The 17,162-nt window shown below is 45.2% G+C and overlaps 1 protein-coding gene across 6 annotated transcripts in view; it reads left to right on the top strand.

The window, feature by feature from the left end:
* PLEKHA2 (pleckstrin homology domain containing A2) overlaps positions 1-17,162 on the top strand; it is a 74,720-nt gene that overhangs the window by 54,673 nt on the left and 2,885 nt on the right. For all 6 annotated transcript variants that reach the window (XM_039242508.1, XM_039242509.1, XM_039242511.1 and 3 more), the window contains 6 exons: positions 3,014-3,154; positions 3,747-3,893; positions 4,219-4,287; positions 4,669-4,739; positions 8,118-8,181; positions 16,730-16,807. In XM_039242508.1, coding sequence (XP_039098439.1) covers positions 3,014-3,154; positions 3,747-3,893; positions 4,219-4,287; positions 4,669-4,739; positions 8,118-8,181; positions 16,730-16,807 — 570 coding nt within the window. The remainder of the gene's footprint in view (positions 1-3,013; positions 3,155-3,746; positions 3,894-4,218; positions 4,288-4,668; positions 4,740-8,117; positions 8,182-16,729; positions 16,808-17,162) is intronic.

Here is a 17,162-nt window from a genome sequence, read left to right as displayed (position 1 = left end):
CCCCTCCCCTCCCCTTCCCTCCCCTCCCCTTCCCTTCCCTTCCCTTCCCTTCCTTTCCTTTCTTTCACCTCTACACCCACCATGGGGCTTGAACTTATAACCCCAGGACCAAGAGTCACATGCTCCAGTGACTGAGCTGGCGTTGTGTCCCTGTAATTTTCATTTCACATTGCAAATCAGATTCATAAGGATCTCCCCCATCAGAGAATACTCCATAGGAGGATGGAAGAGGGCACACCTTTAATTAGGCCTCTGGGGATATGGACAAACCAAAAGAATGACATTGGTTTCAAGCTCTGGCGCACAGTTATTGTGGGGTTTGCCCTCCACAAGCTGGAAGCTTTGCAAAGGTTCCAGGAAGATGGTCAGAAGCAGCCCATGATGACAAGACTCTGAGAGGCAATACAACAGCTAAGCTTCTGTGAGTCCTTTCCTGGCCACTGGGAACTCTAAAAGGCTACTTCCCTCCTTCTTTGCTGGAAGTCATTTAGGTCATTTCCGGGGAGCTTTTGTTGCTTCATGGTGATGATATCAGTAAACATCCCAGACAGAATCAACATCCCTAAAGGAGTCCCATCACACTGTAGCAAAGCTCAGGGAAAGAAAGGGTGGGATAAGTAGGTAGTGTGGCATTTAGCAATGGAGAGCCAGGCAGTTCTAGGGGAAACACTTTTATGAGCTTTCATTGATCTATAAAGTGGAGAAAATAATGCCTGCTTCATCAGATTGCTTGAGATAGAGACCATACAGCAGAGTTTGGCACGTTGTATGGCCCTGAATGGGACCCATTGAGGTGGGAACTGTGGTTCAGACAGCTGGAAGGGAGAGAAGGTGGATTTCTGGCTCTGTCTGGAGAGCTGGTAGGTGGAGGGCACCCTTGTCTATGTAAGTGGAATGCACAGGCCAGCAAGAGGGGTCTCATCTTTCTGGGGTTCCAGTGTAATCACAGTGGTCTTAACTCTTTGAACACAATGAATGGAGTAGCCCTCAGTCTCATCCCTGGCAGAGTTCTCAAAGGGCCCTGAGGTATGAGCTCTTGAAAGGTCTGGATTATTAGGTCCTTCTGATTCCCAAGGCCATAGAAGTGGAAGATGTTAGCCTTACTCATGTCTGCAGATCTGCACAGGGTATGAATTCTTGTGAAGGATGGGCTTTATGATGCTGTGGACATTGTGTCCTAGCAGGGAGTTAGGATCTAGTCTCTGTTCAATTATTTTTTAAAATTATTAAAAAAAAATTTTTAATGTTTGTTTATTTTTGAGACATAAACAGAGCATGAGTGGGGGAGGGGCAGAGAGAGAGGGAGACACAGAATCCAAAGTAGGCTTCAGGCTCTGAGCTGTCAGCACAGCTGACATGAACTATCGGATCATGACCTGAGCCAGAGTTGGACACTTAACCAGCTGAGCCACCCAGGCACCCTGTCTCTGTTCAGTTATTAACCATGGCTTTGGGCAATTGACTTGACTGGCCTAGGCCTCTCTTACTTTCTTACAAAATGAAAGATGTTATTGGAATTTCCAGAATAAATGAATGAAATGAGCAAGGAGGAAGAAAAACAAAATGAGGATAAACAGCACGTGGCGTGTGGCTTCAGTGTTGGGGAGCATGATAGGGACAGAGGCAAACTGAAGAGTGTTCTCCATCTAAAGGCAGAAATGCCACTTAGCTGGAAGTCTGGATTTTTAGGTAAAATATCCCATATTTGAAATGTAGATTGAAAAACATACTACATAGGACCAGCAACACACAGTTTGGCCAGAACCGGCCTTCAAGCCACCAGTTTGCAGCCTGTAGCTTGTGGTGTCGAAGGAGCCATAAAAATTCTGTGATTATATGATTGTCCATGATGCCCTAATTCTGCCAAGAGAGAAAAAAAGGTAACTGCTCAAAAGGGCTGTGTTTGTAAATTGAGTACCATTTGTGAAATGCTAATTAAAATATTTTATAATACTCTTGACCCCTGGACAATGTGGGTTTGAACTACTCATATGCAGATAAATCTGCAGTACAGGACTGTGAATGTATTTTCCTTATGATTTTCTTAATAATATTTTCTTTAGCATTTTTGTAAGAATACAGTATATGATACATAGAACATACAAAATCTGTGTTAATTGATAATCTCTTATCAGTAAGGCTTCTGGTCAGCAGTAGCCTATTAGTAGTTGAGTTTTCAGAGTTATAAGTTATACATGGAGTTTTTACTGTGGTGAGAGTCAGTGCTCTTAACATCTATGTTTTTCAAAGATCAACTGGCCATGTATATTTTTTATTTTTGAAAAATGTAAAAGTTATATATTCCATCATTTGATAAATACAATGACTATGACATGAATGTTATTGCCCTGTTCGTTTTCTGCATGGGACACTTTTGGGTTAGAGAGAGGTTCAGTGATTTGCCAAAGGTCACTCAGTCAGTCAGTGAGAGGTCAGGAGTTGGTACCCCAGGTCCCTGGGCTCCAAAGCTCATGGTCCCCTAATTCCGTGCCGTATCCCACACGTATGTTACCCATTACCCCGCCTAGCGAGCTGTCTCCTCCTTGCATTCCTGGTTCCTGTTGTCTCTGGGTTACTGTTCCAACATCTTCCTCTGGAGCCCTCCATTCACCATTCCATTCCAAGTAGTACCCCTGCACCTCTGTATCTCAGCTCCTGTTTATTTTCATTATGGCACTCCCCACGGTTTAGAATTATTCTGATTGTTTGGCTGTGCGTTGTTTGGTCGGCCTCTGTTGTTGGAATGTCCGTGCTAAGGGTGGGACATGTCTGTTTGCTGTCTTGTCTTTAGTCTGTAGTCAGGGAAGGGCCGCCTCGTAGTGGGTGCTCGGTTATTGTTTGTGTGCATGTGCATATAGGGGTCTGCTGGCAGAGTTCCTCATATTCAGAAATGGATCGATGGAAGGGCTGGGGAAGAGAGGATTGTCTTACTATATTTGTACATTAGCTTTTCTTACCCCTTCCCCAACCCTCTTTTGCCTCCCCACTTTTCCTAAGCTGTCTTTCTTGCCAGGTGCCCAAAGTTGGGAGCCTGCCCCTGACTACCGAGGTTCTGAAAAGCCTAGCAGCACCTCCAGCCCTAGAGAAGAAGCCACAGGTGGCCTACAAGACCGAGATCATCGGAGGGGTGGTGGTACACACGCCTATCAACCAGGTGCCTGGGCCTGGGGCTCCCTGGGAGGGACGGTGGGGGTACAGAGGTGTCCGTAGTGTGCCGATGATGTGCATAGAGGTGGGCTGCCCTGAGGAAAGGTAGTTGGGGAGGAGGGAGCCGGTGCAGGTGGTGTGGCCAAGAAAACCCAGGACAGGAGTGGGTGTGAATAGCAGCAGTACAGAGATTGGGGCCACCATATTGTGAGGCAGTGTGGCCAGTATGGTCCTGCACCGTACACGTGAGATTAGCACTTCTAAATCACAGGGGAAATGGGGCAGGGGAAGGCAGGTGAGGCTGGAAATAAGCCCACTGTCCCTCGTTCCATAGGGTGTTTCTCCTCCCTTCTGGTTTGCTTCTCTGTCCTTGCCTTTCTCCTGGGTCTGTCCCACTTCCCCGAGCTTGTTCTCTGACAGCACCCAGTACAGTGCCTGATGGGAGCAAAGTGAACGTTTACTTTCTTATTATTTCTTCTTTGATTGCCATTGTGGGTAAAGAGGCAAGAGAAGATTCTCCCGAGAGGGCTGGGTGAGGCACGGGGTTTGCCATGTGAGGAGCAAGGGCAGGTGCTAATCCTGACATTGTTTCCTTGTAGAACGGTGGGGATGGGCAGGAGGGGAGCGAGCCCGGATCCCACGCCATCCTTCGAAGGTCTCAGAGTTACATCCCCACAACAGGCAGCCATGTTCCCCCCGGGCCCCACCTCATTAAGAGCGGCTACTGCGTGAAGCAAGGGAATGTGGTGAGTGTCAGTGCTGGGGCCGGAGCGAGTCCTGGCGACTCCTGGGAGCGCTGGTTGTGGGCAGCACACAGGGCAGAGCTGGCTGCAAGGAGCTGTCCATCTCTGAAACTACCTCCCAAACCAGTGAGAGGTTTGGAACTAAACATTCACCCCTGCATGACCGAGGCACTGCCTCTAATCAGAAGAAGTCTCCCCCACCCATCTCTCTCACTGAATGTGAGAGCCCAGCTTCCATCAGACTGGATACCCAGGAGCTTAGAACTGGAACACCTTCTGGAATCAAGGGGCCTCTTATTAATGTCTTGCTCTTTACTTTTTATTTCAGCGGAAGAGCTGGAAACGTCGCTACTTTGCACTTGATGACTTTACTATCTGCTACTTCAAGTGTGAGCAGGTTTGTAGCCACTCTGGGGCCCTTCTGACAGGTCATGGAAGCAAGAGGGACACAGGTGACACCCACATGTGTGTGCATGAGTAGAGATGTGGGCACACACAGGCCTGCAGGATGCCTCTGTCTTATCTGCATCCATCCTGTGTGTGCATCTGTAGATCAGTAGTAACATGGCCTTCACTTCCTCCCTCCCTCTATGCAGTGAGCCACTCTGTGGTCAGAGCCACAGAATATCTTCTTAGAACTTTTTCCTCTCTTGATCGTTATTTTGAGACTTTGCCTTGTTTGTGATGTACCTCCGATCAGAGAGGTACGTTGGTCATCTGGGCTGGGTTGTGGCATTCTGTGGATAGTCTCATTTACCTATCTTATTTTTTCCACCAGGACCGAGAACCACTGCGCACTATATTTCTCAAGGATGTTCTTAAGACCCATGAGTGTCTGGTCAAATCTGGGTAATAATCTCTGCTTTTTTTTTTTTTTTTTTTTTCCTGTTCAGAATCCCCATCTGCCTCCTAAGTCATCATTTACTACCCTTCTGAGGCTCTATTTAAGAATCTTCTTCCATGAGCATGACAGGGCCTGATATCTCACTTACTGCTTCCACACTGATGGCAGCTAAGAGACCAAGCTCATCTTTTCCCACTGCCTTACTCTGGCTCCTGAGGAGATGGGCTGAGTCTATGTAATAATAATTTTTGATGGAGAAAAAGAAAGAATGTAGGAACAAAGAAGAGAGTGGTGTTGGGATGCTTCTCAAGTGTTAGAATTAGATGCTCATTGCATGGGAGGCCTAGGGCTCAGAGCAGAGATGGTGTCCTGAGGTCTCCAACTTACCAGCACTTCTGGCCAGATCACTGCTTATTCCATTGCTTCTTCCCTGAACTTCTTATGCCTTTTCCCCCTTTTGACAAAGTTCCAGATGTCCCCTTAACACAAAGGTGATTAACAGCAACTCTCTGTGGCTCCCTTGTAGAGGAAGAGCAAGTATTTTTAATGTGTTCCTCTTCCCACTGGGTAATGGGTTGCCTTCCTAGTACCGCGGTGCAGAGGATGAGTTTGGGATCTGGGTCCTGCAGGCAAGGGCTCTCTCCTATATACAATACAGATACAGATGCCCTTGAAACTAAACTGTAGAAACCCAAGGGCATCTGGACATATAAAAGTCCTCCTCCTTTTGCCCCTTAATCTCCAGTCTTTAGAGACTGTGTCTCTTCATCCCATGGACTGTGCATTGCAGACGAGCATCATCAGGGAGGCCCTTCGCAGCAGGCAGACTGTTATCACATGAAGATATAGGAAGGTCTTGCGTGGCAACAAAATGCCGCATGATCCAAGGAAGCAGGGACTGAACTGGGGCTGTACTGAGTCTTGCAAATGACATTTGCGGAGTAGAGATTAGGGAAATTCCCAGTGACAGTTTGTATTCCATAAAAGTGTCTGTAGAGGGATGGTCCAGAAGTGTGGTTCCAGAGGTTGATGGTGGGTGGAGGAATGACTGGGCATGACTGTTCCTCAGAGATGGTTCCTGGCTCCGCAGGGAGCCCAGTGCAGACAGGTAGATGGACAGCCACCTGGGCATGTTGGGCAGCTTAGCAAGCCCAGATGACATGGAGTCCTAAGTGGTCTGTACTTCATCTGAGTCTCTCACTGCCAGAGTCAAACCGAATTCTTAGTGAAGGAATTAAGAGCTGCAGATCATCAGGGAAGGAAGTCCCCAAGGCTCTGCGGGTTCCAGGCCTCCGAGACTGTGTGGCCTCCCCAAACCCAGTTAGGGCATCTGTGTAGTCAACAAACATTTGTTAACTTGAATTAAATTGAATTGAACTGAATTGAATTGAAAGGCAACATGTAGCTTGGAAAGTAGATGTGACAAGGGTGGGGATTTCCTCCCTGCTTTGCTTTCATCTCTTCAGTAGTTGATGACATGAGAGTACTGTATGTGTGTGAGTGATTTAAAAAGCGAAAACAGTTTAGCCAGTAAGAAGAGCCGTCTCTACTCAGAAAGTAATAATGGTCAGTGAAATGTTTCAAGTGACCACTATGTGGCCTGCACTGTAGCAGATGCCTTATATACTTCATACATTGATCTTTGTGGTGACCAGCCTGCTGAGGAGGGGTGTCTCCTTATCTCCATTATACAGTTGGGGTACAAAGGCCCACAAAGATTTAAAAATATTCCTAAAAGGCCTTTTCCTCAAGTGGAGTCAGGATTTGGCCCCAGGTCCTCCTAACCCCCTGTCTTGCTGTCCCTTCCCACGTGGGTCTTTAGTCTCCTGCTCCTCCTTTGCCCCGGTGCCCATGTCACTGGCCCAGTGCCTGACATGTCCTTTCAAGTCCTCATTCACGGAGCCAACTCTGCCTGCGATCAGTCCTGTTTTGGAATTATTCTGACTCTTGGCGTAGAACACACAGTCTAACATCTAATTGTATAGTTTTGCTTTTTTTGGTACTTTTATTAGGAAGAAATTAGACCTTTTGTTCCTTGTGTATTGCCTACAGCACCTGAATACACACAGCAGGCGCTCAACACCGCAAATAATTTTGGCTGGTTTAGGGTTTGTCACTGGGCACCAGCTACGCCTCCCCTTCTTCCTTGCAGAGGTCAAGATTCTTCTTCCCAAACTCATACCGTTTGAAGCATCTTAAAGTAGTCCAGTCTCTCCTTCCATATCTCATTAGTTCCCTGTCTCTAGCCCAGTACAGGGTGGCACAGACCAGGAATTTAATGAAGGTGATGAGGTTGCTGCTTGTTGGGGGGAAGGCTTTGGAAATGAGAGTTGATTCCCTTAGAAGAGGCAAATGGTAGTGGAGTAATTAGAAGCACAGACTCTGGAGTCAGACCTGGGTTCAGATCCTTGCTCTGCTGTTTACTCTAAACTTCGGCACCATGGACAAGCCTCTCTGAGGCTGGGTTTCCTCATCCACAAGGTGGGGAAAGTATAAAGTTCTTACTGGATTGCTGTAAAGATTGGATGGAATGACATACTGGAAAGCACTCCAAGAACAGATTGGTGGTTGCCGGAGGTGGGAGGTGGGGGGTGGGCAAAATGGGGTGGGGCGAAAAGGGGGTCAGAAGGCCCAAACTTCCATTTATAAAATACCTAAGTCCTAAGGATGTGATGTACAGTATGGTAACTACAATTAATAATGCTATATTGGCTACTTGTAAATTGCTGATAGAGTAGACCCTAAAAGTTCTCATCACAAGAAAAAAGAGCTCATAACTATGTGTGGTGACTGATGTCAACTAGACTTTTTGTGATGATCAGTTGACAATATATACAAATATTGGATCATTATCTTGTGTACCTGAAACGAATAAAATGTTATATGTCCATTCTCTCTCCCTATATATTTATATAAAATGTTATCTTATGTATTAATATATAAAATGAATAATTGATTAGTTATATTTACATATTTATAAAACCAACAAAATGTTCCTCTGACCCTGAAAAAAAACACTTAAAGCAGTGCTTTGCACAAAGAACTTTATAGATCTGAGACCCTAACCTCACCCACCCCCACACACAACTATAGGTCGTATGGAATGTGGTGGATCTTAGGCAGGAGGTTTTAGAGGGAAAGGAGCATTATGTTGTTAGAACTGGTGGTGGGGGATTTCCATGGGGATGGCGAGACCTTCTGAGAGCCTGTAGGAAGTTAAGCTGGAGGGGATCCCTGTCATAGTTTATGAGGCAGAGACCAGAGGAAGAATGGCCTGGGAGGCCCCCTTTTATGGGAGAGGGTGCTGGAGCCTTGACGTGGGATAAATCAAGTCCTCCACATGTGTGCAGGCATGCCTGGTAACTTTCTTTCTCTTTGTCTAGTGATCTCTTAATGAGAGACAACCTGTTTGAAATCATAACAAGCTCCAGGACCTTCTACATACAGGTAAAAGGCTCACCCTGAGAAGACTTTGGTGTTCTGTCTCTGTGAATGGTGTGTGGGTAGGTCTTGCCCTTTCCTCTGCTTTCTCTTTTATTTTGTTTGAAGTTTCTGGGTGGTAAATTTAGCCCCTGATAGTCAGTCTGAGTCCCATTTTATTCTAAACAGGATGTTTGCCAGAAGCTTCCCAACCATAAAATAATAAGAACGGGTTGAGCCTCTGAACTGGGGAATGTGAGTTTGTACCAGCTGCTCTCAGCTGCTGGGCGCCAGCTAAGCAGAGAAAAGGAGAACTAGCCAGTGGTTTCACTTCTTCTTTGGAGGGTATTTATAAGCCCCGCCTGTGTGGACATCACTGTGTGCGGAAGGACAGAAGCACAGAGGGCCCTGTGCAGGCACCAGGTGCAAAGCCCAGCTGCACAGAGAAAGCCATTGTTTGGGCTCTGACAGTTCGGCCCTCAGAAGCTTCTCCCTCCACCCACAGCTTTGGAGCTCTCCCAGCTCTTTCTCAAATCATAGGAGTGAGAAAGGCAGAAACCCGAGCAGGGCCTAGACTTTCAACGCCAAGTCCCTACCCCAGCCGGCCTGGTAGTCTACAGAGCATGCCTTGATCCTTGCAGCATCGTGATAATGTCGCATTTCTGGGATTCAGACTGCCATGCAGTGTGTTGGTTTAGATGTGGGGCTCCCCAGCCAAGGCTTTTCAGGGTTCCCAGTGCTCTTTCTTCGTTCCAAGTGTCACTCCCCACTAAGTATCACCTATTGTTCCCCAGAGCCACCCCTCCCCCATTTCTTGGGCAGCAGCTCCGTAGTCCTGACCTTTCTGAGCTGGTCCACCCACCCAAGCCCAGCAGACATGCTGGCAGCCTTAACCACCTGTGGGCTCCATTCATTCACCCAAGCATGTGTCACTGGGGAAGAGTTAGCATACAGGAGTTGTTAGAGCTGGTTCCCTTGTCATTCAGGGACAGGATTTAAATTGTAGGTTCAAAAAGTTTCTGGTTCTTGCATTTAACAGGTACTTGTGGAGTATCCTTAGAATGCCATGCGTTTTGCCTCATACTGGGTACGCTGTGTTAAAACAGAACAGATCGTAAACTGGAGAGAGAGAGAGTCAAGTGAACAGGCAAACAGTGTGGGGGAAGGAGTGTTGGGTTGTTGAACACAACAGTTTTGGGGGGCAGTGAATCTATTCTGTATGATACTGTAATGGTGGATGTATGAAATAGAACTGTATAGAACACAGTAAAAGTAAAAAGTAAACTTTAATATATGTGAATTTAAAAAATCACTTAGGCGGTTGGGTGATTCCAGCATGACATATAGACTGTGACAGAAGAACCTAAAGGCATCATAGGATTGGAATGACCTCATTGAAGGGGCTAGGGGAATAAAAAACAGAAAACAAAGCAAGCAAACGAACAAAAAAACCTGGTGTGCTAAGTGCTACCATTACAGTGAGTAGTGGTTGCCATGGGGACTCATAAAAGGGGCATCTCCCCCATCTCAGGGAGTCGGGGGAGGTTTCTTACAGGAAGGCACAGCTGAACTGAGTTGGGGGGAAGAGTGACCTAGGCAGAGAGAAGAGTATGTGTGAAAAAGCCTGGAGATAAAAGGAGCACACAGGGAAGGCTGGGAAGCCCATATGGAGGGCCCATGCTTTATAGCCCTTATTAGAGAGCTTGTATTTCATCCTGAGGGCTGGGGCCCATTGAGGGCGAACCCAGGGAGTGGCCCAATCAAATTTGCCTTCTAAAAATGCCACCTGGGCAAGTGGTCTCACTTTCAAGCCCTGTTTTCCTCATCTGTAAAGTGGAGATGATATCCCTCAACTGACCATGTTAATGGTGTGCTGGCTATGAGTTTCTAGGCCCAGGGCAGGGTAGACAGATGGAGAAAGGGTAAAACAGGAGGTGGGAAGCAGTTGGATGGCTGTGGTAGTAATTCGGGTGAGGGATGAAGGAAGCTTGAACTAAGATGGATGGAGAAAAATGGAGAACTTGAAAGCTTTTGAAGAGCTGTTTCTGGGACTTGGCTGTGGGTTGGATGTGGGGTGAGGGGGAATGGGGAGGCAAGGACACCGCTGGGTGTTTGGCCTGCGCCTCAGGGTGTTAGACGGGCAGCAATCACTTAGACCACAGCCAGGCGAGGAGGGACTGGTGAGCATGAAGACAAGCCTAGTGTTGGGGGTTCTGAGTTGACAGTGTCAGTGGGACATTAAAGGTGACATGTTATGACCATCTTTCAGTAGACAGTGCCTGACACATGGTTGATACTAAATAAGTATTTGTCGAGTAAATGATTATGCTTGGTAAGAGCTTTGGGCTAGAGAGAATGATTTGGGAAACATGAACCCCAACAAGAACAGTGTTTAAGAGATACTGATTGCATCATCTGAATGAGCATATGCACATTTACCAGGAGTTTCTCACCACTTTTACCTCCATTTGCCTTCTGCTCCCACATTTCCAGGATAAAAGAATACTAGCATCACCCTGAAATAAACAAATGAGTGAATGGACAAGTCTGTTTACAGCACTTAGAGAGAATAGAAAATTGAGAAGAACATAGAATAAAAGCCATTAAGAATATGTGTTAATTGATTTTCAGATAGCAACCAAAAACTCAGTTATACTAACACAGGTAGTCTTGTATGAAAAATAGATATATTTCTAAAACAAAAAATCCACAAAAGTAGCATTGTTTTATGTTTTTGCAAATCTCTTTAATGGCTGGCTTAATAGAAGACAGCAGGATTCTCCTGTCTGCTTCTGCATTCTATCTCTGGCCATATGTTGTTTTGGTTGGAGAATATGAAGAAAATCTGGCCTTGCACAGATATGTATTTAGAAAAAAAGGATTATTTTAATAGCTTTTTCAGATAATTATGGGTATTCTTCTTTGATTCTATATGAAACCTTGACAAATGGTAGTTTCTTAAATTCAGGTGCGGTGTGAATTGGAAGCCAATATCAATATTGATAAACTTTCATACCCTTACATTAAAATCCACTGGTCAGTGTTACACTTTGAATGGATCTTTTTTACCAGTGCATGATTTTGTAACTGCATGCGATGGTTGTTAGGAAAATAGTGGTCACATCGAGGTATGTAGATCTTCTAAATGTTGACACATTTTATTATATAATATCAAAAAATCACATTTGTTAATAGCACCACAGGAATCATCATCAACAAAGTCTTCGTTTCTTCTTTTTTCCTTTGAGAGAGAGAGAGAGAGAGAGAGAGCATATGCACCTGAGCAGGGGAGGGGCAAAGAGAGAGGGAGAGAGAGAATCCCAAGCAGGCTCTGCACCATTAGTGCAGAGCTCCATGCTGGGCTCGAACCCATGAACCTTGAGATCATGACCTGAGCCGAAGTCGGATGCTTAACCAACTGAGCAATCCAGGCGACCCAAGAAAGTCTTTAAGCACAGAAAGCTTTTGGAATTCTAATTTTGTTTGGAAGCTCAAAATTGCAAAAAAAAAAAAAAAAAAAAAAAAACTTTCATGATTTTCCCTGACTTGAACGGACTCATTTCATTCATTTTTGAGAAAGAGTTCACCATTTACCTAAGTCCGAATAAGTTCGACTGACAGTTTGTCAGTCGTTTGTTCCGAGTAAAAATCGTGTTTCATGAAAAAGGTGAAAGAATATAATGGCTTCCCCTACAGTCTGGTGCCAGCAGCTTTACCACCATGCGTACGTGGCATTCTGACCTGCTTCTTAGGGGCTGTTCAGTAAACCTGCCTGAAAGAACCATACATGGTATCCGGGGAAGCTGGACCAGGGCAGCTGGAGGCAGGGTGAGCAGCCTCCTTGGGCAGGGCACAGAGGCTTGGGCAACAGAATGGGGCTGGCTGCCAGCTGCTGAGATGTTGGTCATTTATCTTCTGTCACATTTGCCTTCCATGTCACATATGTATAATTTGTGCTCGGGGATGCTACCCTTTGTTGGACACTTAGATGTCACAGGCACAGTGCTAAGTAGTTTACAGGCAGCATATCACTGAATTCTCGGTGATCTCTGAGACCATCTCTATTTTAGAGATAAGGAGACAGAGTGTCTGAAGGCAAACTATTTGTTCGAGACCATCAACCTGGTGAATCATGGAAGTGATTAGGAGGTACCTAGTCAGGTGCTAGAGCAGGACCCACCCCCATGTGCTCTTTAAAAGCAGCTTGGTGCAGAGCATCAAGATGTAGAAGGTGTGGCCATAGACAACTAGGGGAGACCAGCTTGCAGTGATGGATCATGGTGACCAAGATCCAGGATCTGGCAGTAATCAGCTGTCTAAGCTTGGGGTGTCAGCAAGCTTATCAGCAGGTTCTCAGTCCTGGGCAAGGGTTCAAAATGAGATTTCAGTCCTTGGAATACAAGACATACAGCATTCACTATTTCCCCATTTCCCAGTTATAGAAGGTCAGGGGTATTAGGTAGGAGGATGTAGTTATTCTGGATGAGAAATGTAGTGCAGACTGGTTTGGGCAACTTGGAATAAGCCCAGTTGTCAGAACTAGGGGGCTATGTCAGGATAAGAGTAGTAATAAGATGGCTCCGATGTGAATTGCAGAGTGTTGGCATAGAGCTCTTATAGTGAGCAAGATAGATACTGTTTTAATTTAGACTACAGGGTGAGTGACAGCATCTAGACCATGTAGTGCACAATCTAGGCAATCATACTGGCAGGGCTGTGTCTAAAGATGGGATTGGTTCCTGCCGAGAAAGTGGGGATTTATTAGCTATTGGGAAGGGTAGGGAGGCGCAGAGGTTAGGAACATATAAATGTTGGGCAGCTGCAGGAGAAGCCACCGGGGTACGGACTGGAGGAGGCCTATTACTAATGACCTGTGGAATTCATTGCTTCAGATTGTGGCATCTGTTGCAGTGGTGAGCTCATTGGAGGTACTCAGTAACACCTACATGTCCTACAAGGATTGCAACCTACCTCAGGCTGTGGTGACTGCTTTTAATACCCTTTGTTCCTCTCACTTCAAAAACTGCCCTCAGGGACAGAAACCTTACTTTTTCTTTCGAACCAAGTACCCAAAACAAATGCACACACTTAAGCGTGCCAGGAAGAGGTGGAGGTATAAGTGTGGCACTTCCCATTTTGTTCTACAGAGTTTTAAGCATCTTCTAGGCTTTTTGCAGTTCACCATGTGGTGCGTGGACTTCAGCTGTTTTTTACCCCTGGTTCACGCAGCTACCTTTGAGGTGGTATTTTAAGATATTTTTAGGTTTTTGGTGAAAGCTAAGCACAAGCTTTCCATAAAAGGTAGACATACACATACACCATATGTTTGCACACAGTTTTTGAGGTTTTGAGGAATTTGGAGATTATAATTGTGATCTCAATAAAGTGATACTCTGTTTCTTCTTAACTTTTCTCACAATATCTGCTTTTATATTGGAATAATATTTTATTTTTTAATGTTTTTTTAAAAAATTTATTTCCGAGAGAGAAAGAGAGAGAGACAGCGTGAGCAGGGGAGTTTCAGAGAGAGAGGGAGATACAGAATCTGAAACAGGCTCCAGGCTCTGAGCTGGCTGTCAGCACAGAGCCTGACGTGGAGCTCGAACTTACGAGCCGTGAGATCATGACCTGAGCCAAAGTCGGACGCTTAACTGACTGAGCCACTCAGGCGCCCTGGAATAATATTTTAAAATGACATTTGTCGAACATTAAAATAATGCTTACTAATGTTTATTGTTAATGTCCTCATGGCAGGGTATACACTGTAGGTTATCCAGCAAAATGTCCATAAGTAGAAGTGGAAAATTGGGAAAAATATAACTAGCAAACACTTTCCATCTATGAATTATTAAATGTTTTCAGAAAGAGATTTAATAATTTTGCCCATCATATTAGCAAAAACTTAAAAACCATAATATTTAATTCTAGCAAGAGTGCATGTAAAAAAATAATATATTGGTGGCAAGTGATATACATATTGTTGGCCAAAAATCTCTCTGGCCAGATGTAACCAGAGCCTTAAAAGATGGCAAGTCTTTTAAGCAATGTTCCTGGGAACTGAAGAATCATTCGAACGAAAACAGCTTTGTGCACAAAGATATGAATAGCGACATTACTTATATTAGAGGAGGATTGGAAACAACCTAACTGTGTCGTATAGGATTTTGATTCTGTGTCTGACTTCCCAGATGATAAGTCAGGTGGTCCCTAGTTTTCTCTTATCAAATAACTTGCTAGATGGAGGCTGGGGTGAAGACACCTAGGCTTATGGTGTGGTAGGTTTGTAGAGAAGATGTACAAGTATGTTGGTGGGGGCCTAAAAAGACAGTTAGGTGGCCTCTGGCTTGTTTGGCAGCATTTGACTTGAGTGCTGTGTTGTGCTTGGGTGATGGGAGGGGGTCGAAGTAGCTCAATAGCCGTGGAAACTATTGTCATGAGGATCTTGCCAGACCTACTGTATGATATGGGGGATGTTTGTCTCTCCTCAGCTCCCATCTCTCTCTTTCTCAGTCATCTAACATTGCCCCCTACCAAATCATGTGGCTCCCTAGAAGGGAAATCTCTGAGAGATGAGTTTCTTTCTTTTCTAATTAATTTATTTCTGAGAGACAGAGAGGGACAGAGCACAAGCAGGGGAGGGGTAGAGAGAAAGAGAGAGGAAGACACAGAATCCAAAGCAGGCTCCAGGCTCTGAGCTGTCACCACAGAGCCCGATGCGGAACTTGAACCCACAAACTACAAGATCATGATCTGAGCCAAAGTTGGACGCCGAACTGACTGAGCCACCTAGGTGCTCCGAAATTATTTTCTACTTGATGGACAATTTAATTACCTTCATCTCATTCGATTCAAAGTAACCAAATAGGTTATCTCTTTTGATCCTGACAATTTCATCCTTAGGTAGGAATTATGTGCAGTTTGAGTATGAGGAAACTGAAAAAAAAAATCTCAGGGAGAAGGAAATTAACATATTTATAATATTGCAATTTGAGGCTTCATTCGCATCCCATGTGTAATAATAATAGACATGATAACTAATACCTAGGAAGCCCTTTCTTTGTGCATCAGGCGCTATTCAAAGTGCTTTACCTAAATGAGTTCATTACATTTTCCCAGTGGTTCTACTTGAGGAACAGGCTATCTCTGATATTACTAAAATACCTTCTGGAAGGGTCTTGAACAACTCATCCTATTGATCTTTTTGGACTAGTGATGGATTTTTTTTTTTTTTTTTTTGGAAAACCAACCATTAGGTTGTTACACAACTGGGAAAAACCCAGTGGAGAGAGAATCCAGGTAAATTTGCAGCTCTAGCATGTGAGAGGTGTGTTTGCCTTGGGCACTGGCTGCTACACCTGTTTAATGCAGTGTGCCACCATGTGAAACCGTTTCTTTTCTAAGTGTATTCTGCACACACCTAACCAATGTGAGTCTGTTTGGGGTGACAGAAAGGGGTAGGAATGCAAGTGTGGAGATTTAAAAAAAAAACTAAAAACAAGAAAACAACAACAAAAAAAACCCCGAACCAAAATGAAAACTAGTGTTTTATCCAGATACAGTGCAAAGTAAAAGAATCATTTGGGGGCTGCGGGAAGTGAGGGGTGTCTGTGGAGAGTTTTGCAGGCTGGAGCGCGGTGTTTACATATCCCGTGCATACGCGCACTAATGCACACTTATGATTTTGGGTGTGACTGTTAGGGGAAGGCACAGGGGGCAGAGAGAAATTAACAAATAGAAATTTCTGGAGATCAAGGATTTGGTCTTGGTCCTATCTCTGTGCTTGGTACCTGATGCCTTAAGACTGAGGGCCTCGGCAAATATTTGCTAGGTTCACTTGAACTCAACCTCTGTAAAGCTGGAAGGCACTGAGAATTCCGAGGGCTCCACCTGCCGCAGCTTTGGGTTTTGATTTTCCTTCCCTTCGTTACAGAGCCCCTGCTGCCCCCTTCTGGCGTTGGTAGGCATTTCTGGGCTCAGCAGTGTCCTACATGTTGTTAAGCTTAGTGCTCTGAGTCTACCAACTAACTCTCCAGGCCTGGCTGGAGTCACAACAGACTCAGGTCATTTGTGTTCTGAGGGAAGCTCTGTACCTAGAGATAATATGTATCTTGGAGGATATGCAGAGGATTTGGCTTTAGTGGGACTGGAGTTGAAAATGGGATTATTCTGTTTGGATAGCTGTAGTAGAAAGATGGACTGCATTGGGAATCAGGAGAACTGGAATCTAGACCAGCCATAAATCTTGAACTTTGGCTTTCTGGGCCCCATTTTCCTTTTCTGTAAAATAGGAGGCCATTTGTGCTCTAGAGGGGGGCAAGGGGCTACAGCAGGGATGGCCTTTGCCCCACTGCAGAGCAGATCCACTTTGAGCTGTTTTATTTATAGGGTGTCATATAAGAATTTGCAGGGGGAAAAAAATGTCCTCAAAAGTCTGAAAGCCACTGGACTGGATGGTCTCTGGGATCCTTCCAGTTCTAATGGTGTGATTTCATAAACTTAGAATTGAATTACAGACTTGAAAGCTGAAATCACAGTGCCAGAATTTTCTCCATAAGTGCTGTGGGATGTTTTGCAGGCGGACAGTCCAGAAGACATGCACAGCTGGATTAAGGAGATCAGGGCAGCCGTCCAGGCCCTCAAATGCCACCCCAGAGTAAGTCACTTCTTTCTGGTAAACAGCCACTGTCAACTCGGAGATGAATTCTCCTTGAGTGGTCAGGTTTTATTTGGTGATGTAGGCGAGCAGCCTGTTCCTGGATGCAGCTGAAGTCCCAGGCTGTCTTGTTTGATTTCTCCTTCTACTGATTTAGGTACAAGGTTTTATTTTTTTGTTTGTTCGTTTGGTTGTTGGAAAGAGGCGAGTTGGGTTGTGTAAAGAAACGGAGACTCTGATGTGTTCTACAGGTCTCCCTGCCAGGCAGACCATGACACATCTGGAGTGAATTCCGTTGGTTGTACTCGATTTCTGTAGACAGGGGTCTCCGGACTTATGAGGTGGTGATCCTGGC

The sequence above is a fragment of the Hyaena hyaena genome, unplaced genomic scaffold (genome assembly GCF_003009895.1).
Source record: "Hyaena hyaena isolate Hyena2069 unplaced genomic scaffold, ASM300989v1 scaffold_215, whole genome shotgun sequence".
Lineage (NCBI taxonomy): Eukaryota > Metazoa > Chordata > Mammalia > Carnivora > Hyaenidae > Hyaena > Hyaena hyaena.
Note: the sequence above shows the minus strand (reverse complement) of the source record. Positions and strands in the feature narration are given on the sequence as shown.